This window comes from Porites lutea, chromosome 14 (assembly GCF_958299795.1).
Source record: "Porites lutea chromosome 14, jaPorLute2.1, whole genome shotgun sequence".
Classification (NCBI taxonomy): Eukaryota; Metazoa; Cnidaria; class Anthozoa; order Scleractinia; family Poritidae; genus Porites; species Porites lutea.
The window spans coordinates 16,655,434-16,676,750 of record NC_133214.1 but is presented as its reverse complement, the minus strand read 5'-3'; the positions used below and the strand labels follow the sequence as shown (position 1 = coordinate 16,676,750).

At 37.4% G+C, this 21,317-nt stretch overlaps 2 protein-coding genes and 2 pseudogenes across 2 annotated transcripts in view; 1 reads left to right on the top strand and 3 right to left on the bottom strand.

The window, feature by feature from the left end:
• LOC140924802 (uncharacterized) overlaps nt 1–21,317 on the bottom strand; it is a 451,675-nt pseudogene that overhangs the window by 283,758 nt on the left and 146,600 nt on the right.
• LOC140924960 (bis(5'-adenosyl)-triphosphatase enpp4-like) lies at nt 5,151–6,365 on the bottom strand (annotated as a pseudogene).
• On the bottom strand, nt 10,761–12,216 carry LOC140924833 (bis(5'-adenosyl)-triphosphatase enpp4-like). Its single transcript, XM_073374835.1, has one exon. The coding sequence runs from the start codon at nt 12,193–12,195 to the stop codon at nt 10,888–10,890; it is 1,308 nt and encodes a 435-aa protein (XP_073230936.1). The 5' UTR covers nt 12,196–12,216; the 3' UTR covers nt 10,761–10,887.
• The window catches only part of LOC140924824 (nucleolar protein 58-like), a 17,126-nt gene continuing 9,037 nt past the window's right edge, over nt 13,229–21,317 (top strand). The window contains exons 1-11 of the mRNA XM_073374828.1: nt 13,229–13,370; nt 13,483–13,559; nt 13,733–13,785; nt 15,054–15,178; nt 15,628–15,715; nt 16,596–16,644; nt 17,938–18,137; nt 18,667–18,767; nt 19,195–19,239; nt 19,509–19,635; nt 20,795–20,867. Of these exons, the coding sequence (XP_073230929.1) occupies nt 13,326–13,370; nt 13,483–13,559; nt 13,733–13,785; nt 15,054–15,178; nt 15,628–15,715; nt 16,596–16,644; nt 17,938–18,137; nt 18,667–18,767; nt 19,195–19,239; nt 19,509–19,635; nt 20,795–20,867 (983 nt within the window). The 5' untranslated portion in view covers nt 13,229–13,325. The remainder of the gene's footprint in view (nt 13,371–13,482; nt 13,560–13,732; nt 13,786–15,053; nt 15,179–15,627; nt 15,716–16,595; nt 16,645–17,937; nt 18,138–18,666; nt 18,768–19,194; nt 19,240–19,508; nt 19,636–20,794; nt 20,868–21,317) is intronic.

The window sequence follows — 21,317 nt, the reverse complement described above, 5'->3', positions numbered from 1 at the left end:
ATCAGGATGGATACAACAGACGGAGAAATAATTTTGTAGTGGAAATAAAGGACAGCTTGAACTTTGTGATTATGGTTTATTCATAACATCACTCAGATGCATTGTTAGATAATGCAAGTCCTTAACTCAAGTTGTTATTGTTATTATGATTCCTAATCTATTTTGGAATGGATTTTGCTACAGTCAAATAAATTACTTGTCCTCTACTATTATTAAATAAATTGCTTGTCCTCTATTATTATTAACTGGGACAACCAGCTCATTCTGCTCGGCAAGTGATTTGGACATACCACTTGCCCTGAGGGACAAGGTTTGTAAAAAATATTTGTTGGACCCTGGAAAGGTGTGTAGGTGAATATGTAGTTAACAAATTTAGGTTACTCAGAGTGGATTACAACTACAGTCAGGTAGATATATATCATTTAGGTACATGTAAGACCTGATGCTATTATGTTTAACATAATTTGTTTTTTTAGGTTCAGTGGGCTGGTTCTAATGGTGCCAGTGGAAATACATGTTGGGAACCAGAATGTAATGTTCCAGCCATGCTCTGCGAGGCCTTTGAAAAAGGGGAAACACAACACATGGTTACTATGGTTCACACTTCTTGCAACTATGGTGTGCAGAATTTGAAGCAATATCAGGTTCCGAGTTCAACTGATGTAATGTCAACTTCTGATGCGAAACGTAGAAAGGTTGACAAGGACAATGTTGGAAATAGGTAATACAATAAGAATTTATACTTTTGTGTTTATGAAATTTTGGTGAGAACTAATGAAATCTGTCAAGGTTAAATAGTGAAAAGTTATATTTATAGCGAGTGAGAGTGGATAGAGTGCTCGCCTGACTTTGGTAGGTCATAGGTTGAATCCTGTCAAGGACTCAGATTTTTTCTTTGTCCCATGCTTGTGACATGGTGATCATTTTATTTTCACAGTGTTACATTTCTCACATCGGCCATTTGAGTTGCCTGTGAAAATATGTTCATCACCAAATATGTTAATATTAAATAATGAGAGTTATTTAAGGTACACCATTTTGTTCAGTAACTTATTTGAGTAACTTATTTTTTGTTATTCATATTCTTTTTCATCAGGTCTATATTTATTGAGACACCTGATGACAAAGTAAAAAAATGTAACACTGAGAAGGGAAAGCATTACCAACGAAAGAACTTTCGTACTGCAGGTGAATTAACGTATTGGCAATTGTTTGGTGGAAGTGATGTGTGAACAAGTTTCCCTTATGTAAATTGATTAGGTTTATAAAGCTTACATGAAATAAAAAATAATGTTACGAAAGGAAATGAACAATTGCTAAACATTATTTTGTTCTAGTACATTTGAACCTCTACTATGTGTGACCACCTATTGTAAGCGACAACCTCATACAAACAACTACTTATGCAAAACACTAAAATTTTTCCCAGTCATAGCTGGAACCCTCTAGTAAACTACCATCTTTTGTAAGGCACTACAGCCATTTTTGGGGCCTGACAATTAACGATTTCCAGGGTTTTATATTAACATCATTGATCATGTAATTAGCGCGGACCAGTGATGCATTCTCTGATCATTATTTTAGTATGTCTATTATGGTTCACAGAATATTTGAGAACTATGGACATGACGGAACTACACATGTCCTAACTTGAAGACAAGTAAAATATCTTCCAATAAAGTTGTATTTTCCTGGAAATCTTCTGAAAACAGGCGCTCTGTTGGAAGCTTTCTGAAATGACCACCTCCCGTAACAACCAATCAGTCTTTGCATTTTGGGTGGTTGCTTACGGGACATTCAACTGTAGTGAGAAATAATTTGTTGTAGTGGGACTGGTGTGTAATACGTGGAAAATGTAATAAATGTTTTGGCACAGTAAGATGATTATTTGATATGATCTGTTTCAGGAACCTTTTTTGGAATGCGACCTTGTGGAATCATCTTATTTGCCTGTGAACTTTTTATCAGCGAATCTAAATCGCAGGTGTATGGAATTCTACATGATGTGTTTTCAAAGTGGACATTTCATAGCACAGGTAATGTATTTTTAGTTCTCGTGCCCAAAATTCAAATTCGTATAAATAATAGGTATTTACGGTTGATCTAAACAAGTACAATTGTCTTCCCACAGTCTTTTGTATTATACATGTTTGCACAAGACAAACTTGCATTTACATGAAATATTATAACTCATGGCATAAAATTGCGTTGATAATATAATAATTTGTAGTGTAAGGTGTTTAAACAGAATGTGTTCCTGGTTAACACCTTTTGCGTCAGTTCCAGGAAATCATCTGTGAATATATGTCTTTTTCTAAAATAATATAAAGGGAAAAGTACATATCTGATAGAATGTTATAATGCTATATCAACTTGATGACATGAGGTGCAAGTTATCTAAGATAACCAATAGTATGAAAGTGGAGTTATAGATCAATTTTATGGTACATTATTATTATTATTGTCATTATTATTATTATTATTATTATTATTATTATAAAGAATAGTCCAAATCTTTTATTGATAAAAAGCTAACCATAAAATCCTATTTGCAATTATTATATTGACTTAAAAAGCTATTCAGTCAAAGGACTATTTACACTATTCCTTTCGATTAAAAAAAGACAGTTAATTTTGATTGGAAAAATTCATTCCATTAAAAATGTATCATATATTTGGAAAAAAGATATTATTATTATTATTATTACGTTTTAATGTGAAGAGTGTTGTAAGAGTAATGGTATTGTTTTTCAGAGAGAATTATTTATGATGACGCGTGCCACCTGAAAAAATATTGTCAAAACCCTGTCAGAAGAGAAGTGACAGATGTGGCAAAGACTTTGAGCACACTAGATATGGTTGTGGACAAGCTACATTTCCGCAACCATTCAGACAAATGGTGCAAGGAGCAGTGCAATCCCTATGATCGCAAGGATCTAGAGGGGGTAAGTTCTATATAGTTGTAAAAGGACTTTTTGTTCATACCTCAATATATGCCTTTCTTTATTTTTCCTTTATTTCTGTTGTTAAGTTATAGGTACCAACTACACTGTACTTATATAGTGATTTTTATTGAAAGAACTAAAAAAGCAAACCTTGATAATAATGTACCCCTCAATACATTTATTATAACAAGAACTGTTTGTTGTTGTAGGTGGACACAGAAGTTTGTGAACAGACATTTGCCTGGTTGACAAAGTATGGCAGGATCACTAGGCACATGAACCAAGATCGCTTCCTGTTTTATATTTTAAATATTTGCGATGTAAAGAATAAGAAGATTGTGAAAAATCGCATATTGCATGCTTAGGATTTTCACCCTAGTAAAATGTCACTGTTACAATTTGGTCAAATAAAAAAAATAGCCAAATAATTGTGACAGTAGGCTTGTTATAGCGCTTTCTTAGTCGAAATTTAGTGTTCTGCAGTATGCCAATAATGGGTCAGACTGTATCTGTGACAATGTAATTTTCATTTTTTGGGTTTTTTGTAGCTTCAAACGTCCACAAAGGGTATTTCTTAAAATCAGAGGTTGTAAGTGAACCAATCACGTTATGACATTTTGTATTTGTATGGCCTAGGTCTTTTGGTCTCTTTTCTCGGTGGTTTTGTTATTTTTGTTCATGATTCGTGAGTAATAGAACGAGGGACACATAAATGCACAATTGGATCAATTGTTATTTAAAATAAATGGATTGGCATACACATATAACATTCATTGGGATGGTTGTTGTTTAACCATAAGCCTTGATTTAAAAGGGAAGGATTACCAAGTCACTGGCAATCCCTGTTTAAAAAACTTTGGGTATTGCACAGCGACATTCATGTATAATGCCTGTTTTCTTTCCCCCAATGTGCTCTTCTTGATATTTTGAACGATGGTTGCGGTGGGTTCTTGGGCATGAAAGTTCTGCTACCACCCCCTTTTATTGCTTAAAATTTGCCCCCTTCTGTGGGCGGCACTCCTTTTTATGCATTGTAGCTGTATGTTGATGGAAGAACGAAGCATACACAGATTGATATGACAGTATTTTGCTACTGTCAGTAATTTCGGGGTCCTTCTTGCCTTCCTTATTTTTCTAAGTCTGGAATTTTGTTACATTTGTTATTTTTGCGATTTTGGCGACATTTGTCACGGGTGTGTTAAGCTAGCGGGAAAAGTCCTTGTTACTTTTGCGATTTTTGCGATTTTTGCGGGCATTTCGGGGCCCTTCTTGGGTGGTTTTAGGTAACATGAAAAATCCTTGTTACTTTTGCGATTTTTGCGATATTTGGGGACATTTCGGGGTCCTTCTTGGCTTCTTCTGTTTCCAAGTCTTGATTCTTGTTAGATTTGTTATTTTTGCGAGATTTGTCACGGGTGTTTTAAGCTAGCAAAAAAAAATCCTTGTTATATTTGCGATATTTGCGGACATTTTGTTACATTTGGTATTTTTGCGACATTTGCGATATTTGTGATGGGTGTTTTTAGCTAACATGAAAAATCCTTGTTATTTTTGCGATATTTTCGGACATTACAGGGCCCTTCTTGGCTTCTTATGTTTCCAAGTCTTGATTCTTGTTAGATTTGTTATTTTTGCGATATTTGTCACGGGTGTTTTTACCTAGCAAAAAAAAAATCCTTGTTACTTTTGCGGTTTTTGCGGACATTTCGGGGCCCTTCTTGGGTGTTTTTAGGTGACATGAAAAATCCTTGTTACTTTTGCGATTTTTGCGATATTTGCGGACATTACAGGGCCCTTCTTGGCTTCTTCTGTTTCCAAGTCTTGATTCTTGTTAGATTTGTTATTTTTGCGATATTTGTCACGGGTGTTTTTGGCTAGCAAAAAAAATCCTTGTTATATTTGCGATTTTTGCGATATTTGCGGACATTTCGGGGCCTTTCTTGGGTTCTTCTGTTTCCAAGTCTTGATTTCTTGTTAGATTTGTTATTTTTGCGACTTTTGCGATGTTTGTCACCGGTGTTTTCACCTAGCAAGGAAGATCCTTATTACTTTTGCGATATTTGCGGACATTTCGGGGTCCTTCTTGGCTTCTTTTTTTCTTAGTCTTGATTTTTGTTAGATTTGTTATTTTTGCGATTTTTGCGATATTTGTAAGTCATTTTCTGACGTAATTATTTCTTTTGCGACAATTGCGAAAGCAATTTGCTAGCAAATTTTTGCTAACAAGATCGATCCTGGACATAAGTGGAATGCCGGGCCACGTGCAATAAAGAAAGGACGCATTGATGGCATGGACGGGACCCAACCATGAGCTCCTTTAGTGACAACAGGCTCAGAAACTGTTGTGTTATGAGCTTTTGAAATATCTGCAATCCAGTGTTCGTCCATGATAACTACAATTTCAGGAACACGATTACTATGTTTAATGTGAAGGTCATCCGGTACTTCCTCCTTATAAAAAACTGAGAAATGGGGTTGCAACTTTTGACGTTCTTTTAACTTGTTGTAAGCACGAGTTACGTTATCAGCGTGTAAAAAAAAAACGTTCCTCCTCCAGCCCAAAACGTTAAATCAGGAGTTAAATAATCAGTACAATCGATGATTGTGCTTGTGTTGTACGCTCCAGTTCCATGATCGGCGGTGATAATTAGATTAACTTCATCCAATAATTTTTCTTTACGCAATTGCTCCAATAAGTATCCCGTGATCTTGTCGTCTTTCCTGATTTCTTCTGTAACGTTTACTGAATACGGTCCACAGCAGTGCCCAGCATCATCTGGTGAATTGAAATAAAGGGTGACAAATGATGGAGGATCTGGTTCTTTCAACCATTTTATAATGACATCAACTCGTTCCTTCCAAGGCACTATACCCTCTTCGGTCAAAAAAGGTTTATTAAAACCATATCCACTTGTAGTGTACGATGCGTTCTACCCTTTGTATTCCACATCATAGCCCGGCCAGTAACACATCCCGCTTTTATGACCCTGGTTTTGGTTGGTGATCCACAACGGTTCACTGAACGTATTCCACCATTTCGAGTCGTTCGTGTCCATGCTGAAGTTCTCATTAAGAACGGGATCGTACATGCTATTGGATATTATTCCATGGCTCTCAGCATACTGTCCAGTCATAATGGTGTAGTGATTCGGAAACGTAACGGTTGGGAAAACATTTTGAACATACTCAGCTCGAACGCCTTCCTGAATGATGGAATCGAAGTTTTCTGTATTGGTACGATTCATGTCGAGATAATCCCATCGAAAACCGTCGAAAGAAACTAAAATGACGGTATCTTTACCCAACGTATTACCGAAAAAGGACATGGAGATCAAAGTACTGAGAAAAATCTTAGAAAATAACATTTTCGTTCCAGAAAATAACAAAAACATTTCACCTGCTCCGACTCAGTATGGATGTTTACTCACTACGATCACGTGATATAAGACAAGAGTTGCAAGGTGATAACGAGGCTTCCATTGTAACGAGGCTGCGTTCTGGAAGTCTTTCCACGTGCAGGATCGTTTCGTAAAACGCTAGCCTGCAGTGCAGGCGTTTTCTTTGAGACTGTTTTGAGCGCCCAATTTGCTCGCGAAAGCAGTGTATCGCATTGGCAGAAGTGTTTTATTAAAAACTAATGTCACAGCCAAGTGTTTTGGACTTGACAAAACACAAACTGTGAGCTTATTGAATTGTTTGAAAAACTAATTCCTTCTTGACTGGTTCAATGTATCCTTAAAGACTTTGTGATAGGGGGTGAACTCGTAAAGGGTTCATACAACAATTTTAGGTAACACTGTTGGATTTTTAAAACCTCAAGCCTACACAATAAGACCACAATGTCATGTGGGCAGCTGTGAATCCTTGAAAATGGGTCACAATTTTGTCAGTTGCCAGCACCACAGAATGGCATAATGTAACTTATTTTGTATTCCTTTCTGCAGGTTGTTAATGGCCTTTCCATTTAAGCGTAAACCTCTATGAAATGATCAGAATATTTCCCTTAACTACATATACTTCACGTCTACTTGGTTATGAAAAAGGGTTCCCATACTAAAGGCAGTCGCCTTTTACTAGGCACCAATAAGTTATTTTTAGCTATTTTTTGTCATAATAAGTTATGATTTATAATAATAATTTATCGCCATAAGTTATTTCTTACTGTCTTAACATAATGTTATTGATAACATGACAGTGAACTAAATAAATTAATGGATCCTTCCTTCTCTATGTCACATTGTTGTCTTGACTGATTCCTGCTTCTCATGTTGTTCTAATCTACCTGTGACAAAACCGCTGTTACTGCCTGGAATGCCATTCATTCCATTCGACCAGTAATTGGCAATCAGAAGTGGCTGATGATGGTCGGCAACCAAGTGTGCCTGCTCTGTTGAGAAAATTTCAACTTCAAAGGCATGCCACTTGCACAGAGCTTGCACATTGATAGTTCTTGTTGCTGGAGACATATGTTTTCATACACTGTATCTTGGAACAGTATTCCAGGTAGTGCCTGCAGCTATTTCGCAGGCCAGTGAGTGAGAACAGAGAACCAGTCTTAACTCTTGGGCTATACAGTCCCGTTGTGACGGAACGTTTTTCCACTTTGAAACGAATTTAAGGCTCAACGGGAACTCGGTGCTTGACTCACGATAAAACTGGCGAAAACTAGACTCAAATGACAACTCGCTTGCGGGGAAGAGCCGTCACTTCTCCGTAGGACCGGGATCTGACCACTGATTAACTGGTACAGCAGTAGACAAAACAGTACTAAACTTTGGTTCCAACAGCGTTTATTTTTCAGTGGATCAAACAGCAATAACTCGGCTAGGACACGGCGAAATAATCGAAAAATCAGTTCAAAGAAACTTACTTATATATGATTTTTACAACCATTGAAGACACAAGAATACAATAGAAATGTAAACAGAAATCACTTAGAGTTAAATGAAAACTAAATACAAATTCTATTTTTAACCTGAAATTTTTTGTTACTGTTGCTATTTTAGAAAGTAAAAGTACTGAGACAAAGACCTAGCCAGGTTAGCAAAACAGCGTTTATGTACAAAGTGTTACAATATGAATTAAATTGCAAGGTCAGCTATCGGCTGTTTAAACAGGAAAAGCGCAGATTAATTGGAAGTTTTCTTCTTAAACAAAAACCGATCTATTTTTAAAATTGCAAGACCACAAAACCTTTCATATTCAAAATTCGGTTATCACCTCTCTTTAACTAACAACTTAATGAAATATATTTTCGCAAATAAATATAACTAAATCGCAATTAAAACGAGATGCACCTGCACGAAAGGCGTTACTATGAATAAATGTCGTCCGGTAGTAAAATCACGAAAAATAGACTGAAGTCAAATAAAACATTATTAAGAAATAAAGTATTCTTTCAAGAGTCAACATTGACGTAAATGTATATAATTGAAAAGAGAACGAGCAATTAGTTTTGGTTTGTTAAGGAACACTGTTGGGTTTTTTTTGAGATTATTACCTAGCGAACACAAAGCAAATGAAACAAGGATAATAAAAATCAACCCTTTTAACGGAGCTAAAACTTCTTTATGCAAATTCAGTATGAATTACTAAGAACAACGCCAAAGCGAATATTTGAAAGCTATATATGATATTCGAGGCAAATAGAGAATTCATGGAAAATCTCTCCTTACACCGTATCAGGTGGTCATTCTCTGCAGTTGACTGCTTTATACAGTTTTGACTGTTAGCCCTTTATACATGTCTCTTACTCTATCTTAAAATGTTTGCTAGTTAGTGTTTTAACACAACTAACAGCAGAATCATGAAACCTTACTCCCTAGCCCTGCTGTACATATTGTGTTCAATTTTATCCCTGTTTTAAACTTTATTTTCCTCTGTTGCAGAGTCAATATCATTCCTTAACTTAGAATACCCAATATACATATACATTTTAATGAGGAAATTGAACTACTTCCTAGATTGTGATATGATCTTGCATAGGTTTTACAGAACTACAAAATAGTAAAACCTTACAAATTTATATTTCTGCATTTAAATGACATTGTCATCTTCTTGATCACCATATAATTCACCATCTATCAGTGGCACATCCACTTCTCCTGGCCTCCTTTGCCCTCTGCCAAGTCTCCGATCCTTCAGGGGCATGCACCCAATGACGGTTTCCTCCTAAACGCATTGAAAAGTCTTTTTTTGCTATCCAGAGTACTTTTAGTGTGACGATAGTTTTTGCCCTTCCAGCAACAAATCGGGAAATTAAGCGTAAAGAGAACTCGAGCGACTTCGGCGTAAGGACAACAAGGGGGAAAACTAACTCGCAACTCGCTTGGCTAGCGGGAAAGGAACTCGTCACTATTCCAAGGTACCGAATCTGCTACAACTGGAAACAGTACAGGACTCAAACTTGGACTTCAACTGTTTAATCTTCAGCTCGTTAACGTAACTTGTAAAATCAATTAAATCCGCAATGTAGAAATCGTACAAGCATGTAAATCCGCAGTGTAAATCGTACAAGCATGTAACTCTGGCCCGCAATGTAAATCGAAAAACAGGAATAACAGTGCTCTATTTATACTAACCGATCAACTTATTACAACATCACAAAACAAATGGAAAGAAGGCTGAATAAAATCAGCTGAAAACTGAGAACAAATCTGGATAAATTCAATTTAAAAGTTCATATGCCTAAATAACTCAAAATTAAATGTCAGTCAAGCAAGTGAATTTAGGAAATTTACAAAGAAAGCTGTTTAAAAGAATTCGAGTTTCCTTTGCTCAGGATTCCCTAAAATGTCAAAACTAAAAACTACGAACGGTTGGTATTTGAACAGGCGAAAGGTCTAGTTATTCAGTGACTAAGCTGTATATCTACAGGAGCATCCAACGGCAATTTTCGGGACAATATCTGTTCGGAAGACGATTTGAGAACTAGAATTTTCGGAACATTTGTTGTAAAATTTCTTTCGTGCCTGGCTCTCCTAGGATTTTCGAACATCTACAAAATGGTATAATTACCCATTTTAAACGGATATTTACGCTAAAAAAGGCCACCTAGAATTTTCGGGAGCCTTTTCCGGGCTGAAATTTTCGAAAAGGTAAGTTTTGATCCCTATAATTTTCGGATTACTAGACTTTCAGCTAGGAAATCCGAACAGATGAAAAGTTTTTAGGGGATAAAAATATGCCTATATCTACCGTTTAAATACTAAAATACGTTCAACAATGCTATGTTGAGTGGTTTTGAACTATATCCTCGTTGGGTGCCCCTGTATCTATATTCAGAAACAAATTATCCTTTTAAAAGTAAACATTGAAGTAAAATGTGTATAATTTAAGGGAACTAAAACAACTCAATGCAAATTCAATGTAAATTACGGCTAAAACAACTTCAAAGAGAATGTTTAAAAGCCAGACATGAAACACAAATCAAATAAAGAATACATGGGAAATCTCTCCTTACATTAGATCTCTAGAAATGTATGTATTCTAAGCAGCGCTATAAAATTTGCATCTATTCGGTCATCCTAGGAGAGCTTGAGGCTTTTCGAAAGTACAAGGGCTTCAATGTTATTTTTCCGAAAATTTTAGATGCAGTTGAACGTTAAATACGAAAGTGAGAATTTTTCTTGTTCTTCTTTCCATCTCATTTTTGAATCCGAAAATTTTAGGTTTCCTTTTTCTACGAAAATTAGCCAAACATAAGGAGTAAAAGATTAAAAATTACACTTCAGAAAATAGTAGGGAATTTTTTAGATAAGCTTCGAAAATTGTACCTGAATGAAACGCTCTTCTAGAAATTTTTAGCCGTATAATGTTCTAGGCAATATTTGCTTCTCCGAACAGATATTTTACAGAAAACAGTCGTTGGGTGCCCCTGATCCTTCACAACCATGATAATGGCATACATATAAACTGTTAAGCCAATTGCGGTCCCGATAACTTATGCTATAATCTCTCCAGCATTCAGTGAACTTGATTCGGTGCGAAGCAGAGTGCGAGGCGTAGATTTCAGTAGGTGAGCAATGCGATCTAGGGATCCATTATTGGGCGCTGGTTTTATTCCAAGTAAATGACATATCAATGGGTAGATATCAACCATGTTTATGTGACCAAATTTGTGACCAACCTTGAATGCTGGGCCACGTGCAATAAAGAACGGACGCATTGATGGCATGGACGGGACCCAACCATGAGCTCCTTTAGTGACAACAGGCTCAGAAACTGTTGTGTTATGAGCTTTTGAAATCTCTGCAATCCAGTGTTCGTCCATGATAACTACAATTTCAGGAACACGAATACTATGTTTTATGTGAAGATCATCAGGTACTTCCTCCTTATAAAAAACTGAGAAATGGGGTTGCAACTTTTGACGTTCTTTTAACTTGTCGTAAGCACGAGTTACGTTATCAGCGTGTAAAAAAAAAAAAGTTCCTCCTCCAGCCCAAAACGTTAATCCAGGAGTTAAATAATCAGTACAATCGATGATTGTGCTTGTGTTGTACGCTCCAGTTCCATGATCGGCGGTGATAATTAGATTAACTTCATCCAATAATTTTTCTTTACGCAATTGCTCCAATAAGTATCCCGTGATCTTGTCGTCTTTCCTGATTTCTTCTGTAACGTTTACTGAGTACGGTCCACAGCAGTGGCCAGCATCATCTGGTGAATTGAAATATAGGGTGACAAATGATGGAGGATCTGGTTCTTTCAACCATTTTATAATGACATCAACTCGTTCCTTCCAAGGCATTATACCCTCTTTGGTCAAAAAAGGTTTATTAAAACCATATCCACTTGTAGTGTACGATGCATTTTGCCCTTTGTACTCCACATCATAGCCCGGCCAGTAACACATCCCGCTTTTATGACCCTGGTTTTGGTTGGTGATCCACAACGGTTCACTGAACGTATTCCACCATTTCGAGTCGTTCGTGTCCATGCTGAAGTTCTCATTAAGAACGGGATCGTACATGCTATTGGATATTATTCCATGGCTCTCAGCATACTGTCCAGTCATAATGGTGTAGTGATTCGGAAACGTAACGGTTGGGAAAACATTTTGAACATACTCAGCTCGAACGCCTTCCTGAATGATGGAATCGAAGTTTTCTGTATTAGTCCGATTCATGTCGAGATAATCCCATCGAAAACCGTCGAAAGAAACTAAAATGACGGTATCTTTACCCGAAGTATTAGCGAAAAAGGACATGGAGATCAAAGTACTGAGAAAAATCTTAGAAAATAACATTTTCGTTCCAGAAAATAACAAAAACATCATGGAATTAAATTTCACCTGCTCTGACTCAGTATGGATGTTTAATCTTTATTTATTACCTTTGGCGATAAGAATTACGGTAATATTACAATTAAAATTCAAAACACATTATACATATATGTACATACAGCTGTACATGTCAAATTAAGGTAAGTTTAGCACCTTTAGGAATAAACCATTGTTTGTGCCTAACAGTGCGTGATACATGTATTCTTAGGTGCGCTGGGTTAGTCTTACAAGATGTTAGATTATGGCCATGATCCACTGGCTTTTCTAAAAAACGTTTGAAAGGGTGTGCTTCTGATTCTAGCATACGTTTAAATTCTTTCCTCGCCAAATTCTGACGCCTAGTTACAAGTGACTCAGCAGTATCCCTAGGGAGACCTATGACATTTAGACATCTACTAGTCAAAATACTAGTCAGACTAGTCTGCTCTCTCTGTAGATCTTCTTCGAGGTAAATGGGCAGCCCTCCCCACACCGTCGAGGCATATTCTAAAACAGGTCTAATCACAGGTAGCCCAAGCTCGAAATATGAGGATCGGTGAGCATCGGCATTGTTGCGTAACATTCAAAATGTAAGGATTTGTATGGGAAAAAACCTATCGTTTCTGTAACCTACGAAAATCCAAGCTTGGTAAACCTTTATATAGAGAGAAAACTGTTTACATAAAAACCCATAAAACGGCCATAAATCGGCCCGTGGACCACATAGGGGAAACGCAACACACATTTTAAGTAAGGTAAGCTGTTTTTTATTGAAATCCTTTCATTTTCGTAGGTTACAGAAACAATAGGTTTTTTTTCCATACAAATCCTTATATTTTGAATGTTACGCAACAATGCCGATGCTCGCCGATGCTAATATTTCGAGTTTGGGCTACCTGTGGACCCACCAGATCGAAGGCTTTTCGGAAGTCTACAAAACGGTTACAAAACGTAGTAACCACGATCACGTGATATAAGACAACAGTTGCAGGGTGATAACGAGGCTTCCATTGTAACGAGGCTGCGTTCTGGAAGTCTTTCCACGTGCAGGATCGTTTGGTAAACGCATGCAGTTTGTTTTGATTTTATACTCGAAATAGTTCATTTCATTCATCATGTTGGTGCTGTTTGAAACGCCTGCAGGCTATGCAATCTTTAAGGTAAGTAAACGCTATTTTTGCTTGGCATGATAAAGCTGTTTTCTCGTATTACGTCGATTGCCTCGTAAAATGTCTGATCTGAAGCGAAGTTTTCATATTTCATATTTCTTAGCTTCTAGATGAGAAGAAGTTACAGAAAATTGATAATTTGTATAAAGATTTTGAGACACCAGATGCTGCCAGTAAAGTGTAAGTATATTTGGTGCATTTTTGGGATAGCTAAGTCGTAAAATAGCCATGTAAGTTACATGTAGAATGAACCAAGTTTATAAATACGTAGTTTTAATTGTAATCTATTACCTTTGCCTGTTTTAAAACTATTTTATAAAGCTAATCTCTTGTCATTTAATTTTTATTTGCAGAGTGAAACTGAAACACTTTGAGAAATTCAATGATACGACTGAAGCCTTGGCAGGTAGGTTTCAACCATGAACTCAAGTTAAACATTGACAGCTCGAGTCATAGGTCATGTGCATGTTGTATTCTCCTCTCTCTTAGTTTCCATAACTGCATATGGCTGGCATAGTCAAATAACACAAGTATAAGTGCAAGCACAAAAAAATGGAATGTGCTTCTGCTTGTGTCATTGCGATGTACGCGCAAACTGGGCTGACATACGCATAAGCTGCATGCAAGGAAAAGCACAACTTAAACATCTATGGTTCCATTGCACCTGACTTTGTCAATAGCCTGCATGGCAGGCACAAATAAGGGGAGGGGGAGGGAGGGGGGAGAAAAGATTAAAAGGGGAAAAGGAAGAGAGGTTTCTTTTGCTCTCTCTCTAATCCCCCTCATTTTTTCCCTCCCTCCTGACCCCATACCCCTTTTGACGCCTGCTCATGTACATAACCATAGACACCTCTGTTGTGGAGAGTTCAATTATTCAACTGTGTTTTCTCAAGTAATCCTGTCCAACGGCATGAGATTGCTTATCTGATGAGCTCATCAGATGAGCCATCTAGGATTATTCTCTTGAATGTGACTTAGGATGATTATAATATTGTGTGGAATTGCACCATTGCATAACCTCTGAAGCCCTTCAACATTAAAATACTGCCATGTGTATACTAAGTACTGCCTGTGAAAGGGTTGTGAAAGGTTTCAACCCAGGAGTCCTGACTGTTAACAAAAGGTCCTTTCACGCATTCAGTCAAATCAGGAAATAAGTCAGAGTCTGTAACATTGAAGCAGCTGTTGTCTTGAACGTGCATATGATGCTCAGTTGTTAAAATTTATTATTCTCCACACTAAGTTAAAAAATAAAAGAAACAATCACTTCGACTGTCCCAAATAGTACTATTTTGGGTTCCAGAGAATGAGTTCAAAACCTTTCTCTTTGAATGCATTTATTTGTAATAATTATTAGTATACTCCAACAGAAATCTTGCGAAAAAGCCTTTTAATATTCAACATTATTTGTAAACTTCCGTAATATTGATTAGTTTAATTTTCCACCTGATATTATTTTGTATCCGTCGCCATAATTTTTATGCCATCTTCGAAAAATTGTAATTGAGGAGGCCTAATTAACATAAGCTCTATAGTTTCCTTTAGGCATCCTCGCCATTTCTTCCTACATTTTTTTTTGGCATTTCTTTGTAATTATTGTAATCGTGTGGCAAATAAATAAATACAATACAATACAATACAATGATGTCTGTATTACTCTCACCTTACCCTCAGCTGCCACAGCTACAGTGGAAGGGAAAATGAGTAAAAGCCTGAAGAAGGTGTTGAAGAAAATTGTTGCTAAGGATATTCACCAAGAATTGGCTGTCGCTGATGCAAAATTGGGAGGTGTGATCAAGGTGAGTCAATCAGCAGAGATGAAGGTGCAAAACTAATTTTACAAAATAACGCAATATGTTAGTCTGCTATAACCACCAATGCTAGGGTGTTTGTTGGCATCGTGGAAAGTGTTCTTGGTTCAATTTGTGTTGTGGTGTGGGTATATGTAGTTGTTTGTATTGCGTTATGTAGTGATGGCAGCTGTCTGCAACACCAAAAACTACTCAATGCTATGAATGAGTACTGGCCTTTCCCTTAGCTATTTGACAGAGGGTACATGCCCTTTGTTACATTCCTCAGGGACCTAAACTAATCTTAACAAAATCTGGGCTACCAAAAAATCAATAATTTTAATACCTTTTAGGTCAGTTACAAGTACTTTTAAAAGAGTTTTTATGATGAACATTAACTCTGCCAAAACAGTATGTATAAGTCAATGTAACCCTTAAATGTTTTCGTGATTTATCAGGAGAAGCTTAGCTTGAATTGTGTATCAAGTTCAGCGGTACAGGAACTCATGCGAGGTATCAGACTCCAGCTGAACAGTCTTATCACAGGTAATCACAGGACAATACCAACTATGTATTAGTCTTCGTCCTTCAAATGAGTTAACCCATTTGCTCCTGAACCATCCATAACTGGCAGTGTGGATCCATGATCACTGTACCTTTTGTGATGTCATCAGTTTTAATGGTCAGGGACAACTTTGCCATCTTACCTGTACTTGTGCAGGGGGGAGAGATCTTTCAAAACATGCCAGAATGAGCACATTTCAGTCAAAGAGGCTATAAGATGGCAAAAAGCTTGTACATGTAAAATTGACCCCACAACTCCAATGAAAACCTGTCCATTACCAACCTGCACTTCTGTCTTTTTAATCCTACAAATACTAAAAGCTTTGCCAAAAAGTTTTCCTACCAAAATGAAGCCTAGTGAAAAAAAATGGGGCAAGAAAAGTGAGTGAAGAGGGGAGGAGAGAAAGGGACGGGTAAATGCAGTTGTGTCACTTTTAAACCCAAACACTATCTTGAAATTTTGATATTTGTGCATGGCCAAACTTCAGAAGCTGACATTTTGCATCTGGAACAGAGAGCCAAGAAGTGCCTGACTGACATTTAGGGTTTTGGGCAGTATTGGTTCTTTATGGCCAGGGAGCAAGTTGAAAGTGGCTCAACTAGCTTCACAAGGCATTTTTTGGCACAATTCCCTGAAACTTACGGTTAATATTCAAAGGGGAGAAATCTTCATCAAAAATGAAATCTCCTGGCAGGACAGGAAGACTTGAATTGGCAGGTCATGATCTGAGAGCTCCCAAATCTTAAGGGTGCATTATTACTATTATTTATTCTGTTTTAATCATCGGTTTTTAATTTTCTGATTACCAGTGACAGGGATAAAGTGATCACATATTTCTCTTTCATTCTTTTGTATTTGTAGGTCTCCCTGATAAGGAAATGAGTGCAATGGCATTAGGCCTGGCACACAGGTATGCACCCAAATCACACACAGAAAATAACACCAATTCTTGAAATGTTATGTAAGGAATACTACTGGTATTATTTTGAAAACTGTTTATTTTACACCTAAAGCCTAACATTCATGTATACGAAAAAATCCTTTGGGTTTTACTGTCGACTCACTCTTAATGGACACCTCCTCAAACATGTGAGAACACCTCAATAAAACAGACTCCTATAGTTGGTCCCTGCCTTCCTTTACTCCCCATATCTGACTCTATAAGAAAGACGTCACTCTTGGACGGACACTTTGTGCCAGCCCCAAAGGTGTCCATCTAAGAGAGAGTTGACTGTATAATTATTATTGTCAACGTTTTCTTCACTTCTTAACCCTTTAAGCCCCAACATCAACATCCACCTTCTCCACACTGTTCTTCATAAATTCCTTTTGGTACTGCTAGAGAGAATTTGTTCTAACATCACCACATTTCATCTTTGGTGATCATTTCATTAATTCTCATGACCTGGCAGACTGTTTGGTTTGGCAGTGTTATTGTTGGGAGAAATTAGATGCTGGTCACTATTGGGCTTAAAGGGTTAAAGAGACCAAAGAAAACATTCACAAATGCTACTTTCGAAAATTTCTGCCAAAAGTGGTCATTTGAATGGTGTCACCATAGGATTTCACTCACAGATTTAAAGGTTATATTGAGAGAGAATCTCTCTATAACTTTGGTCCAGAAATGAAAGGGTTTGATTGGATGCCATTTATATAAAGGTTCTGTGATTATATATCCTTCTTCTCCAATCATGTTTTCACCACAAGATTACAAACACTCTAAATGACTGATTTAGAGAGATGATTACAATATTTATCCTTGACTGGTCTATAGTTGCAGTGATTTTGTTACAAATTTATTAACTTATGATTATGGGACTGATCATCTTGTGAAAAACCATGAGTTCCACTCCAGAACCATTGAGTTTTAGTTCAAAACAGAACAAGTCCTAAATTGGAAATGCTTGGGCCTTTATGTGACCAGACAGATAAAAGATAATTCTTTTGTAAAGCACAACAAAGACTAAAAGAAATATGCATCATTAAACAACAGCCACAAGAACAGCCACAGAAGTCACACAAGCAGGGTAATCTACAAAAACATCTTCAGATCAATTGATCAGTCGATCTTTGCATCCTACGGGATGCATGCCATATATGAACTTTTGTGCGTCTTTGGAGATTTTTTTGCATCAGGGACGCAGGACACAGAGGTAACAAAATCACTGTACGTAATTGGTTAATTAAATGTTGTTCTTTTTAGCTTGTCACGCTACAAACTCAAGTTCAGCCCGGATAAGGTTGACACCATGATTGTGCAGGCCATTTCTCTTCTTGATGACCTGGACAAAGAGCTTAATAACTACATCATGCGTTGTCGTGAGTGGTATGGCTGGCATTTCCCAGAGATGGGCAAGATAGTCACTGATAATTTGGCATATGCCAAGACTGTTAAGGCAATGGGTAAGTAAAAAGGTCAGAAAAGCTCAAATGTATAATGTTTCTTTTTTCTGTCTAAGATCTGGGAATAGTAGTGTGGCAACATTCATGAGCCAGAACATATGCCACATGTTGTATGAATTAAGTTGCAGCCAGACATGAGCCATGACGGGGTTGAGTCTTGTGTCTGATGTGGGCTTCATTCTTCTTGTAGCTTGAAATAAGCACGCAGGAGTATTCCTACTTCTCAGCCTCCTAGCTAGATGAGATGCTTGTCAATCACAGGTTTTCCCCCAGCCCAGCAGTATCATTTACCCCATTTAAAAAAAAATGAGACAGAGTTTCTTGTCTAAAGAAACAAAGCAATGTTGCAAGTTGTCATCATGTAAAGAAAGTTGTGTCCAATAGCTTGTTGCTAGTGGATTTCGCTGTCGGTGATTGGGCCAGGCTGTCAGCAGTTGCAAGTGTCATTTCCATTTTGGAAAAGAACAGAATAATTTATCATCCAGCAGGATTTGTGATTACCTGCTGTGCTTGGTTTTCTTTTGTCTAGGTACACGAACAAATGCTGAACAAACGGATTTGTCTGAGATTCTTCCTGAGGATGTAGAGGAGCAAGTGAAAGCTGCTGCAGAAATTTCCATGGGAACAGAGGTAACATTTTATTTCTGTGGCAATGATTTATCCTTTGATTATAGAATAAATAAGTGTTCAACCAAAAAAAAAAAAGAAGATCTTTCAACTAGTTTCATGTTTGTCATTTTGAACCGTCTCAATAGTATCATGTGGTTATGAGACCTGCAGTAATTTACTAGCGATCACAAAAAAAATTCTATATGATATTAATATTGTTCTGATATGTCTTTTCCTATTTCAACTCACGGCACCATAAAGCACTCAGAACGAGTTATTTAATTATATATTTAATTAGCTAACAAAAGATTAGATGAATGACCCATTGTTGCTAGCCGTAAAAACATTAATTGGCAGGCCAGTGAAAATGGAGATTTCATAGCTCCAGCTACATCTGCCTGGTTGAATAACTTTTTTCAATTTACGTTTTTCTCTCCGTCTGTTTTAGATTTCAGATGAAGACATTAACAACATTATCTACCTTTGTGATCAGGTAATTTATGTCATGAAATTTGGCCATTTATGCATTGGTGAATGAATGAAGTTTGTTCCTTTGCCCTACAAATTAAAAACAGCTAGTCCTTCGCGTGGCTCGAGTGACCACGTAAAATGGCGGTCCCATCTCCACAAGTACTTTCGTGCTAAATAAATTGACACTCAAATAAAGTGCCATTTTGTTGGTTTGGTCAAAATGTGTAACCTGTGGCATGTCTTTGCGTGAATAAATGCCTGCTAAAGCCTCAATCTTTCATTTTGTTTTAGGTGATTGAAATCACTGATTATCGAGCACAGCTTTATGATTACCTCAAGAATCGTATGACAGCCATTGCTCCAAACTTGACAGTTTTAGTTGGTGAACTTGTGGGAGCTCGACTTATCGCTCATGCAGGTAAGTTCTGATACCATTTAAGTCCTAAGAATGGCCAACAAAAATTTTCTCCAAAAAAATGTGAAAACATGGACAATAGAAAAAGTTATGAGAATTATTTAATTGACCACAAATGCGAATATTCTTTGATCTATTAACAGATTCTCTTAACTGATTTTTTTTTTAAGGAAAGGAATGGAAGTCAGTCTGTAGAAATTGTGTGTGGATATTGGGACTGAAAGGGTGAAAACAAGTTTAAAGGGGATCCAGTATGAAACGGATACCTCAACCTGTTGTTTAATGGGACGCGAGTGTCAGTAAGCCCCGTGCTTTCTTTGCCACATAAAATAGGCATTTGCAAAGGTCTCCTGATCTAAAAATATGATTAAACCGATCTTGCGCTACGGGTCTGAAAAATGAAAATGAACCTCGCGCTAACAGCAGGGCTTAGACAGAACGTATAGTAACTTACTCCGACATGTCCAAAATATGCACTGGTCAGAGCACGCGTCGGGTGAGAAGATTTATGGCAAACTACAGTAACACCATTCCCCCAAAAGCTGACAAACTGTCGTCTCCAATTCGGTGCTGAAACTTCAACTGCACTGCAGCGGAAGTCTCAGAAGCGAATTTCAAGACAAGCGCTTGTTTGGTTACCTTTTATCGGCGGAAATAGTTTTTCGCCTACGGCCGACAATCAAACGTTTTCCGTTTTCATTTCAAAAGTGCAGAATGAGCAGGGGAATTTTGTCGTTCGTTCACAGGAAGTTATCCTGAGAATCATAAGTTTTAGGCACCCGTTCGGGCTCCTTGTTTGAAACTTTGGGCGCCCGCGGGCTAATCGTAAGCGCCTCTGGCGCGGACCGGGCAGCCTTGTGGACCAGTATGCTTGGGGTAAGATCATTTCTCAGAGTATCCCGACCAATAGGGTCAAATGATGGTGACGATGAAGATGATAAAGACCAATTTATAGCGATTTCGTTGTAGAAAATGGAGCGTTTCATTTACCTTTGTGAAGGTGTTTCAAGACATTATGTAGGTTTTTTTTAACGGAGAATTTTGCCTATAAACCTAAAAAACATGTATTTCTGTTGGTATTTTTTGCCTTTTTGGTGAATTTTGCTTTACTTGAAATCCACTCTGTTGCACAACTGAAGTGAGTTGTTTTTTTTTCTCACAGGGTCTCTGCTGAATTTAGCCAAGCATCCATCATCAACAGTTCAGATACTGGGAGCAGAAAAGGCCTTATTCAGGTTTGTAAAAGAGTGTTTGATTTCAACGCAAAACGAATACTGTAAAAGTTTAGGAAGGAGCGGTACGTAAGTTGTTTTTGCATTGAACTAGCCACCGCAGTGGCTCCTGCAGAAAGGCTACGATTCAATCTTAAAAATGCATTTGCAGGGCTGCCATTAAGAGCCGGTAGCCGGGGATTTCCCCCAGCTATCATGAATGTGGCCCCCGGCTACTTTCATTGGAAAATAGAAGAAAAATAGAACCCAAAGAAATCCCTAGCTGTTTGATTCCCTGCCTACTTGTTATGTTTACCCGGTAACTTGAAATACGCGTTTACTAGCGTTTGCGTTTACAATCGTCTTCGTGTGGACGGGGCCTTAGTGACAACCCTGCAGTTGAGTAACTCCTTTTGTTCTCCTCTATAATACAGATACAGGCATCACCTACGTCCATACAAACCCTGTCTCTAT